At 35.7% G+C, this 27,471-nt stretch overlaps 1 protein-coding gene across 1 annotated transcript in view; it reads right to left on the reverse strand.

The window, feature by feature from the left end:
- Positions 1–699: 699 nt before the first annotated feature.
- MYOM2 (myomesin 2) overlaps positions 700–27,471 on the reverse strand; it is a 70,234-nt gene continuing 43,462 nt past the window's right edge. The window contains exons 19-36 of the mRNA XM_031061421.1: positions 26,401–26,579; positions 26,118–26,232; positions 25,407–25,563; positions 25,208–25,314; positions 23,498–23,542; positions 22,882–23,018; positions 17,981–18,125; positions 17,810–17,869; positions 16,305–16,372; positions 12,463–12,576; positions 11,056–11,143; positions 7,976–8,014; positions 7,195–7,300; positions 5,030–5,193; positions 4,653–4,689; positions 4,508–4,530; positions 3,621–3,676; positions 700–1,780 (exon numbers count right to left, since the gene is read on the reverse strand). Of these exons, the coding sequence (XP_030917281.1) occupies positions 1,454–1,780; positions 3,621–3,676; positions 4,508–4,530; positions 4,653–4,689; positions 5,030–5,193; positions 7,195–7,300; positions 7,976–8,014; positions 11,056–11,143; positions 12,463–12,576; positions 16,305–16,372; positions 17,810–17,869; positions 17,981–18,125; positions 22,882–23,018; positions 23,498–23,542; positions 25,208–25,314; positions 25,407–25,563; positions 26,118–26,232; positions 26,401–26,579 (1,967 nt within the window). The 3' untranslated portion in view covers positions 700–1,453. The remainder of the gene's footprint in view (positions 1,781–3,620; positions 3,677–4,507; positions 4,531–4,652; positions 4,690–5,029; positions 5,194–7,194; positions 7,301–7,975; positions 8,015–11,055; positions 11,144–12,462; positions 12,577–16,304; positions 16,373–17,809; positions 17,870–17,980; positions 18,126–22,881; positions 23,019–23,497; positions 23,543–25,207; positions 25,315–25,406; positions 25,564–26,117; positions 26,233–26,400; positions 26,580–27,471) is intronic.

Genomic DNA, 27,471 nt, shown 5'->3' on the forward strand with positions numbered 1-27,471 from the left:
AAAACTGTCAATTTTCTTGGGTTTTTTTCACTTTGTCTGATCTATATTTCCCACACTTAAGCTCAGAAGCTGAAACTCAGAGTGAAAGACTTAGCATCAGCTTTCAGCAGTGACCCCCAAACACAAATTTCTAGTCTGTATACTTGTGCCAAACTCTTTCATCCAGTTTCTTCAGTGAAGATTTTGCAGTGCCATTTCTTCATGTGACCCCTCATCCAAGCTCCCATCTCCCACAATGCTCCCTTTTCATCTCATGTATCCTAGAGACTGGAAGAAGTCACAAGAGAGGAGGGTTGCCTTCAATGTCCATCACGAGTGTTACTTACCATCGGAACTCTCTGCTGGAAGCTGCATAGCAAGGAACAAAACTTCTAGGTACAGAGGTGGTTTTTTATTGAACAGGGAACCTGATCCAAAAAAGCCATTCCTGCAAACACTCAATTATGTATCATATGAGAGATATGCGAGGAACTGATGCTCATCCTTTTTGAATGTTTCACCATAAAAATGTATTGAAAATTTTGCCTAGAAGAGCATCACTTCACCCATGGAAAAGCTCCCTTGTTCTTTTCACTGAGAGGAGAATCAAAGACATAATTATTTTAAGCAACTGAATTGTATACATATCTTCTGGTGCCAGTTTAAGCTTGACCTGCATTGTAAAAAGTAAAATTAATGTTGCAAGTGCCACCCAGTGACTGTGATTAACCATAATTTGCATTCTTTATTGAAAGTCGATAGTCTACATGCTACCAGCTGTGAAATTGTGCAATAAGCAATAATTAAACAATGAAGAAGAGTAAATAGAACTAGTTAGGCGTGATTTGGAGTAGTGAGTAGCGAAGGTGACTTTTAAAGTTTTATTAGCACAGAGCAGGAAAAACAAAATATGATCATGAGATCTATGGTTCAGTGAGTAAAGAGTGAACATTTGTAAAAGTCTACTAAAGTCACACTATTGATAGAACAAGAGTATCACTACTGAAGCAAGACTATTCACTAAACTTACAGGACTAAGGGCTTCAAAGCCCAAAGGACCATCTCTGAATATCTATCTAACTGCAGTTCACCACCTTTACTGGCAGGACATTTGTTCTCAGAGGCTTGTTGGATTGCTTGGACTTTGGGGGTTTTTTGCAGAGGATTGACAAGTGCAAAAATAAAAGTTTACTGCAGGTTTGTAGGTTTTGGAACTTGCCATTTCATATGGGAACCCCTGGCAGGAATTTGTCTTTTCACTGTTTGCAAGTCTTACTCAATTATATGCATTCAAAATGAGGTTGTTGCAGATGTGTACAGCACCACTGCACAGCTACCTCCCTAAGCAAACTTAAAAACTCAGTTTCCCTTTGGACATTACCAACTAATTTTGTGTGGCAATAGCTCAAATACAGCTCATGTATTCTATTACATTTGTCAAACATAGAATGAAGTTTCACTTGTTACAGAATCTTCATTTGCCTTCAGGTTTGAGGACTTCTTCTGATGGTGGTATTGGCCTAGGTTTAGCAAGTTGGCCAGGCTTAATTTCAGGCATTTTTTCACCATGTCTGTACACACTTACAGTGACATCCACTGTTTCCCCACCATACTTGTTCTTGACATGGATGCTGTATTTGCCTGAATCTTCTGAAGTCACCCCCTTGATGGTTAAACTGGCGTATTTCCCTTGTTCCAGTGAATACGCATAGTGCTCATCAATTTCAAAGGCCTTGTCATTCTTGAACCAAACCACTTCAGGGTCAGGATTTCCAAATACAGTACAGGTCAAATTCAGTGTCTGAGGGAGGTAAACAGAAGTTTGAGATCAGTATTTGTTTAACCTCTGTATTATTTTTAAGTATATTTTATTCTTAGCTAATTAAACTAAGACACGATATCATATTCTTGAAGACTGAAAAGTAGAGTCCCTAATATTTATTTTTCCCTTGATTCAGACTTTCCACCATCTCACCAGTAGCTGTGATACAGTAATAGCCTCAGGGTTGCAGTGTCTGAAGATGGTAAGTTGGACTGTCATTGCAGTCCTGCCTGCAGGAGGCTCCTGACAACCCATTAGTCTGACATGAGGTTCAGGCAATGATAGTTTTAAAAACATCCTTGAAGCTTCCCTGTACACAGCAGGGAGGAGAACTGAGCAAATCTTTTCTGACCAAGGCCTCCTGAGGTTATTGCTTGAGATGATTAAAAAAAATCACTTAAAAATAGAATACATAACATGAATCACTGGACATCGATTCCAGGTGTGGCTGACTGGAAAAGTGGAAATACTTTATGAAGAATAAATAATACATACATACTGGTAAGATGCTCTTAAAATCATAGAATGGTTTGGGTTAGAAGGGACCCTAAATATCATCTGCTTACCATCCCCCTGCCATGGGGAGGGATATCTTCCACAGGCAGGGACATCTTTCACTAGACAGGGCTGCTCACAGTACTGTCCTACCTGGCCATATGTTACATGCATGTGAAGCATATTCAGAAAATAGCTGACATTATCTAATGGACCATCCTGGCAGCTTAGCATTTCTCAATGGCTGAACTGAGATTTGAGGAGCTTGTAAAATTTTCATGAGCATTCTTCCAAATTTTTATAGATGTACTGCTGACCCCAATTTTGACTACCCTCTAAGTGTGTGTGTGTAAACGTCATGTATTTAGGTACAGTGATCACAGAAAAAAGGAAAGAAACATCTGAGAATTTGGATTGCTTAGCCCATACTTTGTTTACCTTTGCTGAAAACTCACTGCACAAAATTTGGCCCTAGAAAAAGTCACCTTAAGAATTTAACATATGCAGCATTGTGTTAGGAAAGAAAAGAAAAAAGAAAACAGGAAAAAGTAAAACAAAGAAAAACCCTACTGTTAACAACCCCAAACTGACAATTTCTACCAGAATTGTTCCTTATATTCTCTCCACATTCCCCTTCAGGGAATGAACATACTTGAGGAATGTTTTTCTTGCTTGACGATGACTGAATAGGTGTGATATAACTCAGAGTAAAAATAAAACAGGAAGAAGTTTTCAGTGATCAAAAGCCACATATGTTCACAAATAGAAGTGGTCTTGGACAATTCATGCATCCAAAGTCAGAATGCTGAAGGAAGATTTACATACTGGGGGTAAAATGTAGTGGCATGCTAAGTCAGTGGGTATTTTTGAAGTGATATTGTGTAGGAGGCAAAGTTAACTAATAGCATACAGGAACTAGACTTACTATAAAATATTTAAAGGACTGATGAGACAAACACAAAAACAAAATTTTGGGAAAATAACCATTTGTCTAATAGTGTGAGTTTTATTCTTTCAGTCCTTTTTGTAACATGAGCAACATTTCATTACTATTGCTTTCAAAAGTGATGTCATTTAAGAGAAATTAATAATTAAATCATAATAATTAATCAAGTCTCAATAAGTTGGTATTAAAAACTTATCAGATATATTCCACAGTCATTTTAGATAATTTGGGTCTAATCTACTCATGAAATTATGGATTTGAACTAAAAATAAAATTATTCTCCTTCTGCTTTTAGTTTCACGAAACCATTTGTATTCCCTCACCTTTTGATATCAAAGTAAACCCCTCACTGCTCAGCATGACAAAAGCTGTCCTTACCTTCCCATCCATAATAGTAACGACATCAGGCAAACCACCAATGACTTTACCACGATCTAGGAGTTAAAGAAAAATATGGTGATCATATGAAGTTTAGACCTCAAAATTACTCATTTCTTAATGATTTTGGAGTCATGACTCACGGCTTTTTTTCTGCCTTTTTTTTTTTATCTTTAAAAAAAATATAATTTTTGTGATATTTTGGGAGGAGTTTAATGTGTTGAATAGTCAGTCCCTTTAGATTGTTTTGGCCAAGATTTTGTCACAGCACTCTAAACTGATACACATAACAACCTTGAAGGTACTGCTGAGCTTGACAGTTTATGTTTTGGGCCCAGAGCAAAGTAAGGAGGGTGCTTTTAGCATCTTGATGATATCCAAAATCTAAGGAAAAATTTGTTCTGCCACGGACTTTGTGGGCAGAAGCATCATGTCATCACCAGGGAATTGATATAATTTCCAGTACTCCTACAGTCCCTAACTGTAACGAGCTTCCCCACAGTCTGGGTCTCAGCAAGCAGTGCAGAGCAGGCTGCAGCAGACAATTTTTTACTTAATAGATAGATCCCAATACTCAGTATTCTCAGCAGCTTTCAGACTCAACACCTCCTTGTATGACACACAATTCACATTTCACCAAATCTCTGCAGACACAAGAAGATACAGTGGAGGCTTACAAAATATGTGAAGTGTTTAGAGCATTTCCATTGCAATTAAAGACAACTAAATCCACAAATTACTATTGTTATTGCAATATATTGTGCTAACAGAGGATTTGTACAGCCACAGAACTCAGTAAGTTATGGCAGCCTATCATGATGAATGCTTTAAAAAGAACACTAGATCACATTGTAAAACACCTATGATAAAATGTAAAATAAACTTACTCTTCTCAGCAAAAGCAGCTGCCCTAAAGTTGTTGAGAAAGAAAGAGAAACATATAATGTTATTGATGAAATTAATAATAAAATATATTTTGACACAGCTGACGCTGTTGTTATGGCATTAAAATACAAAAGATGCAGCACTTACTTGAGTCGCTGGAACTCTTCATATGCCTCATCAAAAGCTGTAACCAAACAGTCAAGAGTGTTATTTTCCATGAACATAACTTGCATTGGGGCTCAATAAACATTTAAACACATACCCATGTTAAAATCCCTTTTAGAACCTGTACAGTGTCACACAGTAGCACAATTAGAAACCAGACCCTTGAAAACTAATGCAGCTGGTGTTGAAAACAGATACAAGACTAAAAAGATAATAGCAGTTATAAAACTTAGCTGTGACTGGTTTTGATCAAAGACTATTTGTTTTTACAGTAATTCTTCTATTTCTTCTAATTCTTCTATTCAAAATCTGCATAATCTACGAAAAGGCGCAATACAAATCGGATCTTATAAATATACCTTGCCCAGACAGATCAAGTGTGCGTTTGAAGGTTTCCTTGCCACCAAAGATTTCAAAGGTGTAGTTCCCCTTATCCTTTTCAGTGGGTTCACTTATCTGCAACCAGGCAACATCTTCTCCACCTCCAATCTTCATCTTTTCACCAGAAGAAATCTTAGATTCCCTGGGGGGAAAAAAAAAAAGATTTGTAGAGACGAGTTTGAGTCTTTTCCTGCATGTTGTCCATAGGAAACCATCTATAAAAAAGTCACAAATGATAACATAGTATTCCCAAGGTATAGATAGATTGCAACTAAAGGGCTCATTTTTCCAGAATACTCTTTGCTTTTGGGAGGGAGTATCTAACACTTTGAAAATATTAGCTTGAGTTTTCATTTCTAAGATTCATTTGTTCACCCTTTTCTCCTTCTCCTACCCTCCTCACACAGAGCTATGCTTACATCTTTATGCACATACATGACTCTGTGTGAAAATGCTTAGGGTTCTGTACACTTCATACACAGTAAAATATATTACATAGGGGTTGTAAGTTATAGACAAATCACCTTTTTTGATGAAGGAAAGATGTATTTCATTAACTTCAAAAATCAATTAAAGAAAGGTTTGTGTAAAATTACTCTTGCATCAAGTTAAAGTACATTTTTGGTTTTTAAAAAAACAAGAAAAAATTTATTCACTGTAGAGAAGTAATAAAAACTTTTTAAAAAACAATGACATTAGCTTGACTTATCATCACTTCCTAGTTAAGGAAAAAGAAAATGCTCTGTGGATTCAGATCAGGTGGTCTCCTTGTCCACAGTCTGTCATGAACAGAGGAAATAGAAGAAGCTATTTAATGAGAGCATATAAACCAGATCATTTTCAATGGCTCAAAGAGAACTTTCTTCTTTTACTCATTAACTACAGAAATACTTCTTACCATTCTTCCTCCCCAAGCATCTTTAGCTAGAATTTTTTATAAATGAAGTCAGTTTTAGCTTTTTCTTGATCACTCATTTTATTTGCCTAGACAGAAGTGATTTCACTTCATAGCTAGAATTATTTTGATGGTGAAAAAGTATTTTTATCATTTTCCTTTCTTTAAGACAACTTCATTGAGTTCAGCCTACCAAATTAGATTTCTGGACAGAAATGGCTATATATTAGAAAATATATTACATACAATGTTTCCCACAGAGCCCTGAGTAATGATGAATAGTAGATCTAGGATTCTATTGTATTTCATGCTATGCAAGACAGTGGATAATTAAATGCGAGTGAGAAATGTACATGGTGAAAAAAAGAAACTTAAACTCATGGGTGGTGTAGCATTTCAATTTTCCAGGAAAAATGCTATAACTCCATTTAAAGGAGATGGGAAGTTAAGTTAGGAGAGGTTGGTCAGTTGGTTGGTTGGTTTTGCTCTTTTACCTTTAACAGCTCTGATTATAGTCATTGTATTCATATAATAATTGAAATTTTATTGATTCAGAATCTCTGTTCAATGATCTTCAAGACAATCAAAGTGTAAGACATTATAAAATCTTAAATCATCAGGGGGTTCTCTATGTAAATGTAAATAATATATATATATATATAAAAATATACTATTTATAATAATATTATATTTCCATAATAGCCATGTAGCATTCTTTACTTTTATACTTCTATGAAATGGATAGTAAAATAGACTGTCACTTTTAAAACTCAAGCAGATACAGTACAAGGCAGAGGCAAATTTTTTTTCTTTTCCTTGTCATCACACTCATATCACTATTATGAAAGAAAAAGAACTTTGTAAATATGTAGGCTGACATATAAATACAGTTGCACAGCCTTGCAGAAGTTTTCTTGAGCTCCCTGAATGTAATTAATAATTGATGCTCTGATTGTGTTCCTGTCTTCATAGAAAGCATTGCAAATCTAGGACAACACATTGATAAGCCAGACTATTCCTGTCTGAGTCAGACCAGTTCACTGAAGAATGTGGAAGTTGAAACTTCTTGAAACGTTTTAAAATCCTTTCAAATATTAACTGCAGTTTCAAACAAGTGAGGGCTTGACATAACAAAACATTTGAACACATATTTACCTGTATATAGATTATTTGACTGTCTCCAAAGTCAAAGATTAATGTAACATGAGAGTGGAAAACTATCAGCAACTTTAAAATATTCTCATCTACCTGTGGCACCAGCTCACTTTCATTTCTTCATTGTAGTATTTCAAGAAACACTGGAGTCTTATTCCTTCCTCAGTGCAAAGAATCTTCAGTGGAGAGGCTGACTTACCTAGATTAGAGAATAAGTGGATCAAATAAGAGAGATAGTGGAATGATAGGAAATGGAGGCGTGGATTATTTGTGCTGTCTGGACAAAAGAAAATTCAGGACCTGGGTCATGATTTTCAAGTATCACAGAGACAATTGTCATACCTCTCAGGGAACATCTGCTGATTTATATCAGGTGAAAGTTCAGCATAAGTTTATGACTTTATTGTCATATACAAGCATCATGACTGGCAAGATCCATTGTGAAATAATAATCTAATCATATAATTGCCATGAAAGAGTAGTATGAAAGAGTAGTATAATGATTCTATTTGCGTAAAAATTTTATTCTTGTGAAAACCCTATTCTTTAAGGGGAAAAAACAGCTTCTCATTGGGAACAGATTCAGAACCTCCTCCTCTCTATATCAAGGTTCACTTACTGATGGAAAGTAGGAAGAAAATTATTGCTGCAACAATTTCACAGTATCTAAACCAAACAAGCTAGGTGGAATAATACTTTATTCCCTTTTAAGTGTGACAATTAGCAAGGTCAAAACTGCCTGTTCAGAAAATTAATAATGCCATCCCATTGGGACTCTCAGAGATTTCCCACTTAAAAGAAAAGTTTCCCGTCTCAGCCTCACATGACTTCAAAATAAAAAACTACACAAAAATTCAAGACAGCATTTACTTACCACTCATTCCACTCAGTGCTAGCATTATATCATCATAAACTGCAGAGAGAAAGAAAAAAAAAGTAAGAAAATGTACCATCAAATTTCAATCAGAATATAGCTTTTTCATGTTCAGTTTAATTAAAGCAATATGGGAAATCTTCATATCCTTAAGCAAAGAAAACCATTAAATTGCAACAGGTGTACAAGACAAATTGGAAACCGTCTGTGTACAGCATATGAATTCTGTGCTATGTCACTCAGTATCTCAGCCTTTTGTGGAGTCAGCTGTCTGGTGCCAAATCTTTGTCTCTCTCCCTTAGGCCAGCAAAAAGAAAAAAGTTATTAAAGCTGAATAGTTCACATTCAAAGGAGAGTGCAAGTGAAAAAGAAATTATCTCATTCTTGGCGAAAACAGTTTCACCTTCTCGCTGTAGGGTGGCATTTGACAGAAATAAAGTCCTTTAACAGCAAGTGAAATAAAGCAGGTATCATATCAAGCTTTTGAAATATCACAGAACTGATGGGTTTGCAGCAGGAGAGAACCCTAGAGACAAGGGCACAAGAGTGAGGGACCCATTCATAGCAGAAGAATAATATTGAATGACACATGTAAGATGAAAAGAAAGAACCACCATAGTCTAAAGAATGTATAGTCAAGTCTGAAGGATGCTTATTCAACATTGTTGAATTTTTATGAAAATAGAAGACAGAGAAATGTGTGAAGTTCAGAAAATACTACTTATATATTTGTTCTGTATTGATTTGTACATGCACATTTTTGTCTCAGCTAAAAAAATGATGATCCAGCTCCATAATTTTTTGCAATCTCCAGCATGCTTCTACTGTCACCTTGACATAAAGACACTAACTGCTTAGTATATATATCTTACATTACAGATGTCTGAGAAGGTAGGGTTATGTTAACCATACTGTCTGAATGAGGCTCGGGTTATTTTTCTTAGAAAATAATGGGCAGAATTTATGCAAAAGAAAAACGCCTGGGAGACTATCAATTGATAATACAGCCTTCTGCAATAAACCACAGCTTAAGACTTCAGCCTGATACTCATCTTTTCCTCTTGTTACAGATACTTCCTCCATCTGCTGAAAAGAAATGTTAAGATTTCTGTTTAGCTGCATTAATTTTTTAACACATCTTTCTCTTCCTATTAGGAGCCGGGCAAAAAATATTCATTATTTAGCACAAATGTCTACATGTGGTTGGGATGAATCTAGATTCACTTTGGCCTGTTTGGTGTGACCTAAGCAAATATATCCAGGGAAGCACTCTTCACCAAAGTTAACTAAAATTCACTCCTGTTGGCAACAGATCAGTGTTTTTTATGCACTCAGAATCACAGAATATTGTGAGTTGGAATGGACCCACAAGAATCTTGAAGCCCAAGTCTTAAGTGAATAGACCATACAGGGATCAAACCCACCACCTTGGCATTATTAGCACTATGCTTTAACCAACTGAGCTCATCTCAGGGTCAAAGTAAACAGATACTTTTAAGTGAAAAAATATTAAATGCAAATAGAATTGCTGTATCTCATTGTGATGTCTGATATATACCAAACCTTTTCTAAATATCTATCATGCATCTATTTGAAAGTCTCTTATTTGCATTTAACTTCATTTGAATGTCAGTGGATACTGAGCTTGAAGTAACTTGCCCCATAGAATAAGCAGTCTTCCCTGCTCCTGCTTGACTGCTCTTTTTATCCTTTATGTTTCGAGGCTAACTCCACCACTTAGGAGAGCCATTTTCTGGTTTAATAGGGCAGTTTTCAAGGTTTTGCTGGTTGACATTTTCAAAGCCTCCTGGACCCACAGAATTCTCTAAGCAGGCATTTCACTGTACATTTCAGGCTGTACAACACAGTTTGCCATATCTGAAGTAGAGTCACTGGAAGCCCTGACCATATGAGGGAGACCTACCGAACCTTTTGCTTATTCCAGTGGTCAGGACACACATACACAAATCCATAGACTAAGGAAATATCTGTGTAAATATCAAAGGGCAGAAAGGGAGGAGGTGATTAATGAGAATATATTGCAAAGTGTGGGACCTGAGCGTGCAATAATTGGTATGGAATAAGGGACAGAAATTGTACTGGGTTGGGCTGGAATACAGTTAAATCTCTTCATAGCAGCTTTACGGTGCTGTCTTTTGGATTTCTGACTAAACCAGTGTTGGTAACACAGGGAGGTTTTAGCTGTTCCTGAGAAGTGTGTGTACAGTGTGGAAATCTTTTATTTCTTCTCCTCAGACTGCCTCAAGAAGAGGAGGCTGGGGGTGCACAAGAAGTCAGGAGGCGACGCAGCCAAGAACAGTTGAACCCAAGTGACCCAAAAGACATTTCATACCATATGATATCATACCCAGTATGTAAAGCTCAGGGAAGAAGGAGGAAGTGAGGAGCATTTGAAGTGATGGTGTTTGTCTACCCAAGTCACTGTTATATGTGATGCAACCCAGCTTTACAAGAGATGGCTGAACACCGACCTGCCCATGGGAAACAGTGAATGAATTCTTTGTTTTGCTTTGCTTGTATGCACAGCTTTTGCTCTACCTATTAAACCATCTTTAGCTGAACCCAGGATTTTTTCACTTTTCTTCTTCCAATTCTCTCCCCCATCTCACTGAAAGAGAGTGAGCAAGAGGCTGTGTGGGGCTGAGATGCCAGCTGACACTAATCCACAGAACAGTTTTATAATTTAGAATCAAAAGCACACTTGGTCCCCACTGAGAGTCCCACATGAACATAGCATTTTTTTTGCTTTAGGGTTTTTTGTAGATATTAAAGCTTAACAAACCTGAGAGAGAGTGATCTCCTATAAAATAGAGTGTCTTGTCTGGTTAGAAACATACTCCATCTCCTGCCTGTCAAAATGCTTGAGATTAATCACAAAAATGCCCAGTGTCACCCCTCCTAAAGTGATGATCTGCAGTTCAGGTCTCTATAACATAAGAGAAATGAAATTCAAAGAATGCTAAAAATAGATGCAAATTTGCCTTTTGCAAGGATAGATCTTTGACACCTCTGGAGAACATGTGGAGATCATTATTCCATTACAGTAGATTGAATGTTACCTTTTCCTGATAATTCAAGAGAAGATACATCATGACCTCTATCATCTGATAGTGTCGCCTTATAAACTCCTTCATCTTTGCGAGACAGCTGCAAGGAAAACACAAGATATTTACTGACAAACTTGATAATACTACTAATACTAGATTTGCTCAACATCTGCACAATTTTCTAAATAAAACAACATACATTCTACTGTCTTCTGGATAAATAATCTTACCAGAGAGGAGATAGAAGCTATGAATGGCTGGTTCATGCTTTTTTAATGGAGATACATTTAGTTCTTAAGCCTAAAACTTATTCTGATTTCAGTTCAATTTCCTCTAGAAACCATGAGGTTTTTTTACTTGTTCCAAAAAGACAGGATTGATCTCGGTCAGTAGAAATTACAAGCACTGTAGTAAGATGTAACAAGGCATAACTGCAACCTACACAAACTTTAGAAATCTAATTTTTCTTCAACAAAAATGATTACTTTTTGAATTATGTAAATCATAACAGCAAATCTGTATCTTGTAACACCAGCTCCTTCATGCTGCTTGCATTCAAGCAGGAACTATAGTCAAATTATTCTAAGTAAATAATTAATTCAGAGTTATATTCTGAAATCTATCACAGGGATATTGCATTAAAGGCAGTAGGGATTTTTGGGTTTTGTGGGTTTGTTTCAATTTCTTTAAAATCTGAAGGAAAATATACAAACATTTATATATAGATTGGAGATGACTTAATGTTTAGACTTATACAAATCCAGAAGCTCATAAACCGTAGCCGAAATATCATAAAATTTAATGACAAGTAACAAGAGCGATCCAAGACAAGTAGAAACCACCCTCCCCAAGAAAGTATACTCAAGAAAAATGAAGTAAGTCAGTATCCTCTTTCAAGGGAAATGAAGGAAGTAAATTAGAAGAATATGAAGCCAATAAATAAACAATTTAGATGTAATTACTGAAAGCAGAATATCTCATTCTGGTAGGTTTTGTCACTTCACAAAGGCAGCAACTATGCAAGTTAAGGTTTCAGATAGAAGTTGGGTTATCATGTTTGCATAAAGATAAATCTTAAGAAGCTGTAAACTTCAAACTTATTAATTTTAGGCAATAAAACTGAAACACTGTTAAAAATTAGGTTCTTGAACAAGTTGAAAAATTAAGGAGTAATAATAAAGAATGAGGTACAGGTCACCCAAGGTCTCTGAAGCAACTTAAGCATGAACTCTGAGCTGATTAAAAAAACAGATACTTTTTGCTAGCAATAGATATTCACCAGCTAATTGAAGAGTAGAAAATATGTCTTTTCTTACAATTGTTCATAAAAATCATGATAGCTGACTTGCTGCTTTGTCTGGCAAATCTACAGTGCGTCAAGCAGAAGCTGTCATTTGTAACCGGCAGGCGATACAGTACCTTGGGAATACTGAGGTGACATTCTCCCTTCTGCAGATCAGGCAGCTCCTCAACATCAACCCCAGAACCATCCTTATACCACTTAAAATCAGTCTCCTTCTTTGTGTTTGCAACCTGTACAACAGAAAAGGCACATAAGCCTAGCTATGTCCTGAGGAAATGTATTGCACTGTGGGAAGTCACACAGGTACTTTCAACATATGAAACCATTTTTTTTATAACACATGTCAAATAAAGCTAAGACGAAAACCAATTTCAACCAAGTCCTACTAAGCAAGTCTTAGTCCTACAGTGTTTTTTTTGCAGCACAGCATACAGGTTACAAACTTCAGAGCCCCATAAAATCCTTAAAGAAAATCCTGGCAATCTCTTCCCTTAAATGGTCTTTCACCCTTGCTCTGTGCTTTTAGTTTGTCTAGAGATAGCTGTGGAAGAAGTATCTTTCATATTAGAGCTTCTGAACTCTACTTTATCTTTTTGTGTTTGCCCTGTGACTCCAGAGAGTTGTAACACAGAACTCAGGCCCTATCTTAGTCTTCGGCCAATTTGGAGATTTATCCCAGCTACCTAAGCAATGTCTCCCGTGGATAAGTTGCAGGAAGCAACTGAAATCACTATTCTGAAAGCATCCAAGACTTCAAAATTGTGACCTGCACCAAAAATCCTTTTTTACTCACCTTCTACATTGAGTCCTATAGGACAGACAAAGACCTGAGGAATCTTACAAATTACAGTCTCTCCCAACAAAAACAGGCTTAACAACATAGTGCATATGCAGAACAGCTGTTTGAAAGCAAGAATTTTGAGGTTGCAGCAGCAATTCATTGAAACAACACTTAAATAGACTACAGCTGTACCTGAAGTACTGCTCTAATTTTGATACAAAAACTGTATATTGGATACACTTGAAGTATTGCTGGATAAACTACCTCAAACTGTGAATTCAAAGAAGCTAAAAGTGCAGGTCTTTTTAGAAACCCCATATATTTTTACCCTCACTTTCAAAAACACTTGTTTATTTGACATCACCATCCCCATATCCTTCTAAAAGTCATAAAAGTGCAATGGTATTTTCATGTGTAACCTGAATTCACAGTCATTGTGGCTTTGGTAGAAAGACAGAGCTGGCAAGATATTTCTCAGTCCCCAGGCAGTTGTTTTAAAAAGGCTCCTTAAAGAAAAGGCAAAAAATGGAACAAATGACTAGAGGGCAGCCAGGAACTTAATATAGGTCTGCAATAGTTTTCAAGCGGCTTGCTTGAAGGAAAAAAACATGCACCAATTTCTAACCCTTTTACATTAGAGAAGTCATTCCATAGAGGAACAGCTCTATGAAAGCTCTCTGTAAAGGTGACAAATAAGAGGGTCTTCTATACTCATTCCTAGCCATCTCTATCAAACAAGCTCAAATTAATCACATCTATTCTTCCATAATAGCCAGCATGGTTGCTATGGATCTCTGACAGTATTTGAGATCACCACCTGGCCCAAAGCAATGACTTGCTGAAGAAAAGTGAGCAGCATTTTACATTTACCAGTAACTACAAAGTGGCTGTTCCTGTAGTCCTATGACATGAGTGGCAATTTTATTTGAACAAAGCCCGAAGGAACGAGCCTTTAATGCTTTTCAACAATTTTTCATCAAAGACTGTTAGCACTCAATCTGACAATAAATAGACTGATTTCAGACACATGCAATTTGCAGTGCTGAAGTTATTTCATGTTGGCATTTACTATGAAATGTTATGTTTTTCACTGTTTAGCCACACACCAAAAATCTTGCTTTTAACAGACACAGTACAAATAAGGGCCAAAGTTGTGCAAGAGCAAGTAGCTTCTGAATGTTCTGAAATTTAGAATTACTAGAAGTAAAATGACAGTAGTTGCTAGCATATGAAGAAAAATAAACACAAAACAAAAAACAAAAAGCAAACACCATCAAATTATCTTTCAAATGGACAATTGTGTTCCACTGACATTGACGGGCAACAATACCAAGAACATGGTCATCAATCCCAGCTAATTCACAATTAAATACTAAACCAATCCAAAGTCAGTCAGGCCCAATCATATAGAAAATAAGGGATATGTGAGGTAATATTTGCTATACTCTTTTCTAACACCATCCATATTTCTACATCATTCCTGTTATGGGCCTGGATCATACAGTCAGTCCTTTGCCCTATGCAAGCTTCCAGTTGACATGATTTCCTGGCTTCCCTGTGCCATGCAATGGCTTTTAAAATAGCCAAGGTAAAATGTCCTCTCTTACAGATACTTCTTTCACATTATCCCAGGCTCTTAGAAAAGGCAAAAACTCCCCTGACAATTTTTTTTTTTTGCAGAGGTGCAGTAAACAGAGCCTGGAAGAGACCTGGGTCCAATATTACAATATGGCCTGAGATGGCAGAGATTATTTCTTGATTGTTTTTATTACCACAGAAATAGCGTGGAGTGGCCACACTATGACTTGTTTGTCAGGTGTCTGGAGTTTGAAGGACAAACCCAGGCTTTGTTTTTCAAACTCTTCCTGTGTATAAATACAAGTTAAACAGCCATAAACAACAGTTCCATGTGAACCTAACAGCCAGTCACATACTAACAGTAACAAACATTATAAGGTCAATAGCATAGTTAAAATGATGAGTGTGCAAGCAGCCCACATCCTAGATTTCATTTACATAAAATGTTCTGACCTTGTGAACAAAAAGCATACTGGTGAAAAGCAAATAATCAGATGCTCAGCCTTTCACAGCTTCAGTGCTATAAATAGGCTTGACAGTCAATGAAAGAAGGATAATTTCAGATTAATTTGTAGAGAATTAACACTAGCATAACTGGTTCAGCAACATTTAATTCCCCATGTGAATGAAAGGATAAGCAGGGTTCATGCCTGAGGCACATGCATGTGGAGATTATAAAGTACTCCAGCAAAGGTACTGTGTTAACTAATGAGTGTTGAGCCCTAAAATGTGAGCACATGGAATGGCAGCTTCACCACCAGGTCAGTTCTGCTGGGAATTGAGGTTAAGGGTGTCCTAGTTAATGAGTAGGAAAAAAAAAGAAATCTCACAAACGTGCATGCAAATTGCTCATAAAGAATGATTCAAGTTAGTCTAATTATAAGTCAAAAGTTTTTCAAAAGAAGAGGAGAAAATTGATACAAAATAATCCATATTAGAGGAAAAGAGAATGAAGAAGAGTTTGATGCCTGAATTCAATTTACTTAGTTCTTCAGACCTCTAATTAGTCACTCTAGAAGAGCAAAACAAATGAAAATTTATCTGTTCAGAAAGTCATTTAAAGATGTTAATAGCAGAAGGTACACTGAAATCAATACACATTATCATTACTTAAGATTCAAAAGTCATTAGCCAAAAATAATTTTAAAATCATCTTTTATAACCTTAATTCTAGAAGTCTTTGTAGCACATTTGATTACAGTTGATTAAATAACAGACTCTTTATAAGAGAAATGAGAAAAGAGTAAAGAAAGATTTTGAACTCTGGCTTTTTTTAGCCATTTTTAAGGAAGAAGAAAAGGGATACATCTTAAGGGACGTATATTTTGTGTAAATTATTCTTATGGCTCATAATTTTTATAAACAATTGGACCACCTAATAATACATTTAGAAATTTCCTATAATTTTTTTGTTTTCATTAACGCTACTGCTGAAGAATAGTAAATCAGAAATTTTCATACTCAAATTTTCCAAATAATAAAAAATAGTTTTCATATGAAACTTTTGGTTTTAAAGGTATCTAAGTAATTTTTTACATTTTTCTACCTCAATTATTTCTCAACATATTCTAAAAAATAATTTCAAGTATATTTCCTTACCTTACAAGAAAGTAAAACTTCACATTCCTCTGTAACGTTCCAATACAAAAACTCTGAGAAGTGAGGACCTAAGAAATAAAACAATCTTAAAGTAATGCTGTAGAATGAAGATTAGCAGGAAAAAAACATGAAAGAAAGAAAAAGGATGACAATTTCAACATCCTTACACAAGAACAAAAGGGAACTCCTGAACTACCCATGAACTAGAAGGAAAATCCTGCAAGTTTTTATCATAATTACCCAGTGTCTACATTACAGCTTAGGAACCTGAATCTCATCTCTGAATCTGTATAAATCAAGTAATTTTCCAAAATATAAAATCGTGAGTGAGAAAAATTACTTTATTGAATATCTTTGTGTCAAATTGCCAACCAAGCAGAGGAAAGAAACAAAGTAGCTACAAACAAGCATCCAAATAATGTATTCAATGTAAAAACAACACATCAAACATTGTTTGCCCAAATAATGTAAAGCTTAAAAACGTGTTAAATATTACAGGCAGAACAGAAAATATTCGTTTTCCCCATGAAGGTCCCAACCTACAAAGAAATACATCCTGATGAAAATTTCCTGACATACATGCCTTTTTTAAATTATTGTGTTTACTTATCTCAATAAATGTACATGTCTTTGTGATGGCAGGATCAGGGGCCTTAATTCTGATACCCAAACCTGGGAAGTTGCAAAGTCCAAGACTTTGACTTAAATAATTCAGTATTGAAAGATTTTGTCCGTTTATGCTGTAAGTGGTATTATTTCTTTCCTAAATCAATTTTAAACAGCCTTCAAAAAATAGAATTACATTGCTTCTGTACAGAATCTTACTAAGATATTAAGATATTTAGGAAATACTTAAGATATTTAGGAAAAAAGTTTTTAATTATTATTGTTACTTTCATCTGGAAAGCCATCTGCTTACAAGTGAAATTTACAAACTAGAGCTCAAGTTCAATTTTTTAAGGATTTCATAGGGAGAGAATTCTAAATTAGATATCCAACTGGAATTTTCTCATTCAGCTGCAAGCAATATTGATAACAAGTATGTAACAAACTTTACGACTGTATAGCAACTATGCAACAAATATACATTTAGTTCCTGGAATTTTGCCTCAATAGAAACCATTGGGTCAAGCTTTTAATCTTCCTTATCTGACACTTCTTGTCTTGTCTGTCTACTCTTCTGTCAATTATACTGAGCAGACAACTTGTATGCTTAAACTAAATGTAATTAAATGTTTTGTTGGACTGGAGCCTACAGTAGGCACACTTCTCATGAATATTGAGCAAAGATAACCGCTTGTGAGAAGTCATTTTTTCTCTGCTTAGTGAAGGTTCTGTCACAAATTGACAATGCTGGAAAATAAGATCCGCCAAGGTTTCAAGTGTCTCCTAAGACTGAACAATATCTTCTAATAAAAAACAGAAGATATAAGTGTTTAGCATTCCCCAGGGATGAATCATCAGCTGCAAACCAGGCCTGAAGTCACCAATCTGCTCCAGCTTACCTTGTTTTCTGAGATATTCCTTTCGTTGGAGCTCAGACTCAGCCAATACTCCCTTGAATGCTAAATTTTAGAAGAGGTGAATTAAATATGAGTTAGTCACAAAATCACTCAAATAATTGAAGTTCATTTCGTCATCAAAGTTTCAGTACTTCAATGTTTCAGTGAACATACCATCTCCAATGAGAACTAATGAGGACTGGTTTTTGGCCTTTCCATCCTGGATCTGTACTGTGTAGGTACCTTCATTGTCAATTGTAAATTTTTCCATCACCATTTCTATAATGCCATTTGAACGGTCACAATTTATTTTATGCCTCTGAAATAAACAAATAAGTACTTTAGCATAGTGCAAATTACTTATGATTCCTATTGAATAAATTATGAGTTATATTCCTTCACCTACAGTCAACCTCTTTCATGTCCTTTTAATTGTAAACAAAGGGAAGAAAACTCTGCTTTTATTTACTCTTGTGCAATAAGATCCCAGTGGTGACAGAAACCTCTGGGTGCAGCTGCATTGGGAATCCTCAAGTCATCATAATATAGCTGGTTTGTATTTGAAAACAATTGTTTATGGCACTGTGCATATTTGAAGAGCCTAACAGCCAGCTTTTAGCTGCAGTACAGCTTCAACAAGGGGGTTTGCTAGGCAGAAGGATTATTCCTTGCAGAGTCCAGAAACAACTGGAAATATTAAATATGGATCTTCAAATAAGATCACACCAAATCTAAAAGGTCATCCCTACTAAATATCTGAGACATATATAGTAGTCAATAGTGTATCTTATTTTCTCCTAAGAAATGATTTTCTTATTTAATGTTAGGTGTAATTTTCAAAGAACACTTTAAGAAAACAACCATGAGAAAAGTAACTTGAGCAAACCCCACAGAGTTTCTGGGACCCAAAAGGGATTGACCAAGTCCAGCAAAAGAGAGGTATAATTCTCTCAGGATATATAGTTACCCACTTAAGTGTTTGCAGAATACACAAAGCACCAAATATTGACTTGAATTCAAAGTTAAATATGCTTTTCACTGTTTGTATTCTTTACGTGTTTGCTTTTTATTAAATATTCCAGAAGGATAAATTATTGGCAAGCATCATCATGGAAACAGAAAATTACAAGTTAGTATTGCACAATCTTTGCAGAATATGTGTTAGAATTTCCAGGTACTGTTTTAGATACAACCATGTTTTACTAATATCCTCCTTTATTCAGTGAAATACAACTATGAAGACTATGTCCCCCACTGACAGTGATGTTTTTTGAATCTCAACTAACAAATTCCTAAAGCTAAGTAAAGATAACCCATAGAAGTTTCTTGGTGAATACTTTTAGGTAAACTATGTGGCCAAGGATATTACATACTAACTTCCAGCCACGACTGCACAGAACAGTAAATGTCACCATCTGGGAGTTATATGCAATGAATTACTATAGACCCTGTTACTTTTAAATTTACTACACATACTGTTAAAAGGAGACATGATATCTTATAAATAGAATCCTTTGATAAACCTCTTTATTGGCCTACAAAAGTAAAAAAAAAATGGTACTAAAGTAAGAAAGAGATAAGTTTAAGGAAGGAGAAGAAAAAAGAAACGTAAAAAAAAAACTAGTAAAACTACTACTTATTAAATTCTCTAGAATCTTATTGAAATGGAAGAACTTCTAAGTTCCCTGAGATCCAAAAGTAGTAGGAATGACCCCACAGATATAACTGTTTTAGCTTTGAGGAATGGATCTTGGCCAGCCTCAAAAACAGACTCACTGTTGTATGGATAACAAGTCTGGAAGAAGAGTGTCACACAGTCAAGATACTTAGCATTCAGTACTGGCATTTTCAAATATATAAATATTTTAAATCTTAATGGAAGTAATGGGTAATGGAAGAATGAAGAAAAAGAAAATATGTGGAATTGAAAAAGCAGTCAGCTAACAGATTGATCAGAATAATAATTTTTAAGGGTTTCAGAATAATAATAATTTTTAAGGGTATGTTAACTTGGATACACAATTTCCCATACATACTGCAAAGATACAATGTCAAAGAATAAGACAAGATAAAATTAATTGGGAAATTAAGTAGAAAATCCACATGTGTTAGAGTTCCTCTGTAAGAGTTAAGGTGATAGGTGAGGAAGGTTAAAAAGAGCATTAATAAACTTACCTAAACTATCAAAAAGTGCAAATTTCAATGTGCAAAAGTCAAATTCTTGCTTACAGCCTCTTCCCCTCAGAGGTCAAGGACTACACTGGCATTTACTTCAAGAGTTCCCAGGCAGAACATTAAATTAAATTTTGCCAGAAGCAGAAAAGTTAAAAAAAAAAAGCAAGATGTATGTTTTAATCTGATTCTTTAACTTTTTGTTTTATCCTCTAGTTTTATTTAAAAAATATTAAAATATTAAAATAAAATGTGAGTAAATGGGGCTCAATTCATTCCATTTTAAGCTTATTTTGAATTCTTACCAAAAAACCTCCCTGTTAGGACCTAGCAGGAAAAATTTATCACTTCAGCCAATGTCATGAATCAGGCCACAATTCACCAGCATAATGGTCTATTGAACATGTTCAGTGACTGTAGCCCAGTCTCCAGACAGGTTTTAGAGTGCAATTAGGCTTCTAACTATTGCCATTATGCAGCAAGATGAAGTTCAATGATTTTATGGGCATCATAAATATTAGGCTTTTATGTGACTTTCCACAAGAATATCATCTGTCTCCAAACATAAATGTCACCTGTGGGTTACTAATTAAAGAGGTGAAATAATGCAGCTTCGTTTCAAGACTTTTTCTGATGTCAACACTTCCAGAACATATGCAAGCTAAAAATAGCTCATTCTGTTCCATGAACATTGCCAAGACAAAGTATTGTCATTTCAATACATCCTAGGCACAAACATTCAGATTTTCAGCGCTATGATTTATTACTTCTTAAAGAAAGATAAACAGATAATTATTTTACTCAGAAATACTTCTTCTTCCACTCGTCAATTTGTAAATAAATGGTCTTTGCCTTTCTATGGTATAAAAAGGCTGAAAAAGTTTCTCTGACCCAAACCAGGATTTGCATTCTCAGGAACGAACCAAATCTTTCAAACAGCTGCAATGGAGATGAAGTCTTCACAGGAAAGTATATTTCCTGTGCTGGGCTTATGGCCTGTAGATGAACCATACTCGTGCCCTGCAAAGGCATGACCTTACTTTCTTCTCAGCCCATCCTTTTTTATGCCCCTTTATATGAGAGGTCTTCCTAGAGCTGTAGTAATGTGGGAAGCTGGTGGCCTACCCTTTCATCTCTATGTAGCTGCTCAATGCACAGTTTCTACTCCAAAATTTAAAAAACAAAATAGAAAGTGATACCATATAAATTTTTTAAGTCTACAAATGCTGCTGCATTGTCAAGTGCCTCCCACATTATACATAAAACTATTAATATCAGCCTCAGAAAGTCTTTGGGAACAGCATGTCTTGTTGGTTTGGAATCCAAAACTGAAGCAGACATTTTCTTGAGCTATTTTTCTAAAATATTTATGATTAACACTGGTCTTGGTGTAAATTCTCCTTCTGAATAGATAGAGTCCAACTCTTTTTCCAGTATGAATGGGCTCACTTTGCAACAGGAATTCTATACTGAAAAATATTATAGAGTTATAGAATAGCCTTCTTTTCAGGTATTATCACACCTTAATAACATGATATTAAGCTATGGGATCCAGAGAATTGTCAGCCTGTCAGCCCGATCTCAGTGCCAGGGAATATAAAGAAGTGGATACATTTTGAGAGACACCAAGCAACATGCACAGGAAAACCAGGGGATAAGGCCCAGCTAGCATGGGCTTGGAAAGGCAAGTCCTGCTTTACTGACCTGAGAACCTTCAGTGACAAGGTGACCCACTTAGTGGATGAAGGAAGGGCCGTGGATTTTGTATACCAGGAAGCCTTTGACACTGTTTCCCACAGCATTCTCCCGGAGAAACTGGCTGCTCATAGCTTGGACACAAGCACTAGCCCCTGCCTGTATGGCCAGGGGCAAAGTTGTAGTGAATAAAGTTAAATCCATTTGGTAGATATCACAAACTATGTTCTCCAGGGCTCAGCAGTGGGGCCAGCCCTGTTTAATATTGTTTCATATTTAATAATTATCTAGAAAAAGGGATCAAGTTGGGTGGGAGTGTTGATCTGCTGGAGGGTAGGAAGACTCTGCAGAGATATCTCGACAAGTTGAATAGAGACCAATTGGCTCGAGACCAATTGCATAAGGTTCAACAAAGCCAAGTGCAAGGTCCTGTCCTTGGGTCAAAACAAGGCTTGGGGAGGAGTTGCTGGAAAGTGGCCCAGTGGGAAAGGACCTGGAGGTGCTGGTCGACAGCTGGTTGAGCATGAGCCATCAGCATGTGACCAGGAGGTCAAGAAGGCCAATGGCATCTTGGCCTGTATCAGCAACAGTGTGGCCAGCAGCACCAGAGCAGGGACTGTACTTGGCACTAATGACACTACATCTCAAGATCCTGTGTTCAGTTCTGGGCTCACCACTGCAAGATAGACACTGAGGTGCTGGACTGTGTCCAGAGGACAGCAGAGCTGGTGAGGGTTGGGAGCACCAGTCCTGTGAGATGCATTTGGGGGAGGTGGGACTGTTTAGCTTGTACAAACAGAGGCTCAGGGAGGACCATAAATGTTCTCTACAACTGCATGAAGGAGGTTGTACCCAGGCTGGGATCAGTCCTTTCTCCCAAGTAACAAGCAATAGGACAAGAAGAAAAGGCCTCAAGTTGCATCAAGGGAGTTTAGATTGGATATTACGAAAAATTTCTTCACTGAAAGAAGAAGGCTGCCCAGGGAAGTGGTTGAGTGACCATCATTGGAGGTATTTAAAAGACAAGTAGATGTGGCACTTAGGGACACGGTTTAGTGATGGACTTGGCAGTGTCATGTTAATTGTTGGATTCCATGATCTTAAAGGTCTTTCCCAACTTAAATAACTCTATGATTCTGTAATAACAATAGAAACCTGAAGGTTTCTTAAACAAAATCACTTACGTATAGTATTCATTATATACTTACGTCACTGTTTTCAACTTCTTTATCATTAATGACAAATCTGAAAGTAGACTCTGGAGATAAGCTTTCAGCCTGAATCCAGAAACGAACTTCTCCTTTATCAAGAACCTCATAAGCTAACTCTGATTTCAGTGGTATTGCTACAAAAAGAAAAGAATCAAAAATCAGTAGTTCATGAAACCTTGTGAGAAATAGGAATATCATAGTAAAATACTAGCAATTCCCTATTATTTATGGATTTCTGGGTATCAAATAAATTATACACAGGGAAAAGTCCTCTAATGCAGTCTTTGGCTGATCTTTAAATTAATTTCTCAAAAGGAGAAGAGAATGTACAGCTTACTGTGTGTACATTGTGTAAGGATTTTGCTAGTAACAATCTATAATGTATTGTCAAAGGTAAACTTGAGACATTTAGGAACGATGATTTTATTTGATGGCAACTAATATTCTTCTAAAGAAAGTAAAAGATAATAAGCAAGGTGTTCCATGCTCAGTGAAACTGCCATGAAAAATGAAGTTGCCATTGTCTCAGGAAGAATCTTTTTGGGACTACAGTCATTAGTATGTAATTATATTCCTTCTAGAAGAGTCTAATAGATTCAGATCTTCAACTTACTTGGATTCTTTATTTCATAGCTTAATGCCATCAAACGTTCAAACTCTGAAAATAAGAAAAATGTTCACATTTTAATTTATTCTGAAAAATACAGACAGCAAATGGGTGTTCATGAAAATAAATATCAGCATCAGCAAAGTTATCTCCTTAAAGCTTGTATATAAATACACATCTCTTAAAAAAATGACTGAAAAAAAGATTTAAGAAACTTAACTTCTAATACATGGATTTAGCAAATGTTCCTATTGCATGCATTTTAGTACACACTCTCTTATGCAAGGGAATCTAAACAAAGGCCAAAAACTATTTTATACTTTAAAATAGCAATACAAAAGAAAGATGGGAAACCATAGCTTCTAAGCAGTGTATAAGGTTCCTTTATGCCCTGACTTCCTTTCTCAGACTGTTCCTGAAAATTTTGTTTGTGGCATGAAAAAAGATTGAGTGCAGGTTTGTCTGAAAACAGTACAGAAAGTTCTAGTTAATGCACTAAATCCTCATGAAGGCTGTGTGAGAGTCTTGAATTTAGTTTTTTAGATTTTCATACTAATCCTATTTATCATAGTCATTATCAATAAAGATTTGGAAAATGAACATTACTGCCAATTCCAAATTTACAGATAATGTAAAGACCAGAGAAAATTAGCATGGATTTATGACATGATAGAGGACTTAGCAAAATTACAGAAGTTATAGCTTTTGAGAGAGTAAATGGGCAGTGAAATTATGGTTTTCAGTGTTAAGATGAAAAATCTGATACTTGTGCAGGGATCCAGTATAAATAAAATTGTAATTTTCAGTGATATATGATCAGAAAAGACTTAGGGGAAGTATGGGATGGGAAACACCTTCAGTGCTTTATACAAAAAAAAAATTCAAAGCTAGAGCAGATGATGACAAGATCTACAGAATGATTTCAGAGTGATGCTTCAAAACTTAGCCAAAGGGCAGTTCTCATCATAATGGCTCATAAATCTTCCATGTCCTGGATAACTTTTTTTTCCCCTGAACATGGATTTCTTCTCAACACCTACTTGGAAAGGGTGGTTTGACATGTTTCTCACTGTGATTCCTTAAATGGCTTAGTAGGTTGAGAAGCAGAAGGATTTTAATACTTGAGGGACTGGGCAGAGCAATTACAGCTGAGAACTAGGAAAGCAGCAAATTTTTATCTTTGTTTTTTATGCCAGCATTTCTCAATGATAGAACAAAGTGAGACTGAAGCAAATTAATTGTGAATCCAATAAAAAAATTAGCTACAATAAAATAAAGCAAAACTAACATATATGCAAGCCAAATGATAATTTGACCCAATCTATTTAGACCTTGTTAAAGCATCATCATTTTTCTCACTAATTTCCTGCATCTCAGTTATGAGAAATTGCATCTAGAGCCTCAAGCACAACTGAAAGTGTAAGGGGTATTTACAAACATCATTATAATCCCAGCATAATGAAAACAATTCTAATTTGCAATACTTTTTATCTTTATCTAGAAAATGCTGCCTGAAGTTATTCCAGCTTTCATTATTATGATAATCAGAAAAATAAGTAATCACACAAAGCCTGTTGAGGGTTCTTTTTTGTTTTTCTTTAATGCATAGGGAATAATGTGAGAGTTCTAGGGTTCTATTCTGTTTTTTCCTTGGGCAATTTTTAGTGCAGTTGAGGTGATACAGTGCAGAAAGATTTGAAATTGTGAGGACCTTACCTTGATCATCCATAACGAAGCTGGAAGAAATCCCATCTGTGTCACTAACTGAGATAGAGTAAGTTCCCAAGTCTGATTTATCAGGATTTTTGAAGTACAGCTTAGAACTAAAAACACCAATTAAAAAGAATATCATTAGCTGTGTATCACTTTTTTAACATGACTTACTGATTTCCTTCGGTAGATTGGCATGACTTACTGATTTCCTTCTGTTTCAATCTTAAACTTATGAGAATCATCAATCTCCTCATAAGATTTACCCCATGCAAAATGAGATGCATCTGTTGCTTCTTTGCAGTCAAAAGCCAGGTAAATATTACCCTCATCATCCACACCTGAATAGATTTCTTTTGTTCCTGAAAAATAGGAATCAACTCCAATGTCAAGAGTGCCTTTTTCTGCCAAGGTGCAATTCATAAATTACTAAAGCCCATATCTATTTTGTCCTAAAAGATACTGATTTTATTAGCAGGTCTTAAAGCAGGTTTATATCACATGCTGACTCAGCATCACATGCTATTAAGTTTCTTACTCTACATGCATGAAATGAATGATAATACTAATAAATGCTTATTGAGAAACAAATGAATAAGATATAACTGAATATGAGAAGACATGAATGTTAAAACAAACCAATTTTATTATCATTCCTGAAGCTTTAATAAATGTGTTTCACAACAAATAGCACCTCTGTTAGAATAAAAACCAGAACAATTGATTATCAAATAACCCCTGAACTAAGTAAAAGAAAAAATTCTAATCGCTGTCTCCATATCCACATGATTGAAGTTTTAAGGCTAAGAGATTCTTAATTCTTTAAATACTTATATGTGATATAATATCAAATTACGTTGATGAAATGCAATTCCAAGTATTTTAGAAACAGAGGAGATTAAACAGTTCATTTTACCTGGCCGCTCCTCAACAAGCACTGGTTCAGATATTTCAGATGACTTGCCTATCCCAGCATCATTCACTGCACGAACTTTGAAAACATAGGTATGACCCTCATGTAAATCAGTGACCTTAAACAAGATAAAGGGCAAAGCCAATTTAAAAAACAATCTCAACTATTTTGTTTGCTCATATGAAGACATTAGCAGAAGCTGAAGTTCAAATGCATATCTTTTTTATACTTAATCAGAACTTCTAGTACTCAGGTTTATATTAATATTATTCAATGAAAACGTTACCTTAAAATAGCGCTTTGAAGTAGGTTTTTCATTAGCACTGATCCAGTCTTCTGTATCTACTTCTTTATAGTCCACTAAATACCCAGTAATAGGGCTTTTGCCTTCATACACAGGAGCTTTCCACAGAAGAACTAGTGATGTATTTCTAACTTCACATATCATGAGATCATAGGCAGGACCTAAAATATTTCAGATATTGGAAATTCACTTCAACATAATAAAGTTTTGCAAGCTGCTCCAGAAAAGGCAGAAATGTATCACTTTAATTTTGACTGTATCTGCTTTCAAAAATCTCATCCTTTACAATACATCTGGTATATGTGGTGTTTAGACCATTTCCCCCTCATGGCTGTATACAGCAATACCTGCCTCAAACAGTGAGTGACATTAGTATTCTGAAGCATACTTGCTTAGCTAGATCTCAGTAACTCTATTTTAAGGTTAAGCTAATCATGTGGAAAATCCATGCAGTTTAAGATTTTCCAACAAGAAAGAGAGGCTTCTTGTCTATTATTTAACTCACCAGCCTCACATCAAAGTTGCTTCACTGAGCCTGATTCAGGTTCATAATTTAACATCAGGTTTTTTATCTTTTCATTACTATACATGAGCCATGATCTTTCCAAGCAATCCCAAAACCAGTGGCACCAAGGGGCTTTGGATCAGGCTTCTTGTTCCCTGACAAAAGAATTTTTATTGAGAAGTGGACAGCTGAGAGGAACTTCTCAGGATGAATGATATCTGTTAGAAGAATTATTAAAGCCAAAAATATCCTGATACTCTACAAATAAGTGAGAGTTTATGTTTGCAACTACCAGGTTATGCTCTTCCTACTATATTTTCCTTCTCCTTCACCTACCTGTTGAAGTACCATTCAGTCTAACTTATAGCAATTATTTTTACTATACTCTTGATATTTATTTACACTAGCAAACAAATATAAATGTAAAGGCATAATTATATAAGTTTCCTACCATGGTCAAATTATATTGCTTGTTTCTTGTGCTTTAGATCTAGAAAGCTGAAGATTTAACTTGAGACTTAAGGATTTCCTCAGTTTTCAAGATATTA

The sequence above is a fragment of the Geospiza fortis genome, unplaced genomic scaffold, assembly GCF_000277835.1.
Source record: "Geospiza fortis unplaced genomic scaffold, GeoFor_1.0 scaffold56, whole genome shotgun sequence".
Taxonomy (NCBI): domain Eukaryota; kingdom Metazoa; phylum Chordata; class Aves; order Passeriformes; family Thraupidae; genus Geospiza; species Geospiza fortis.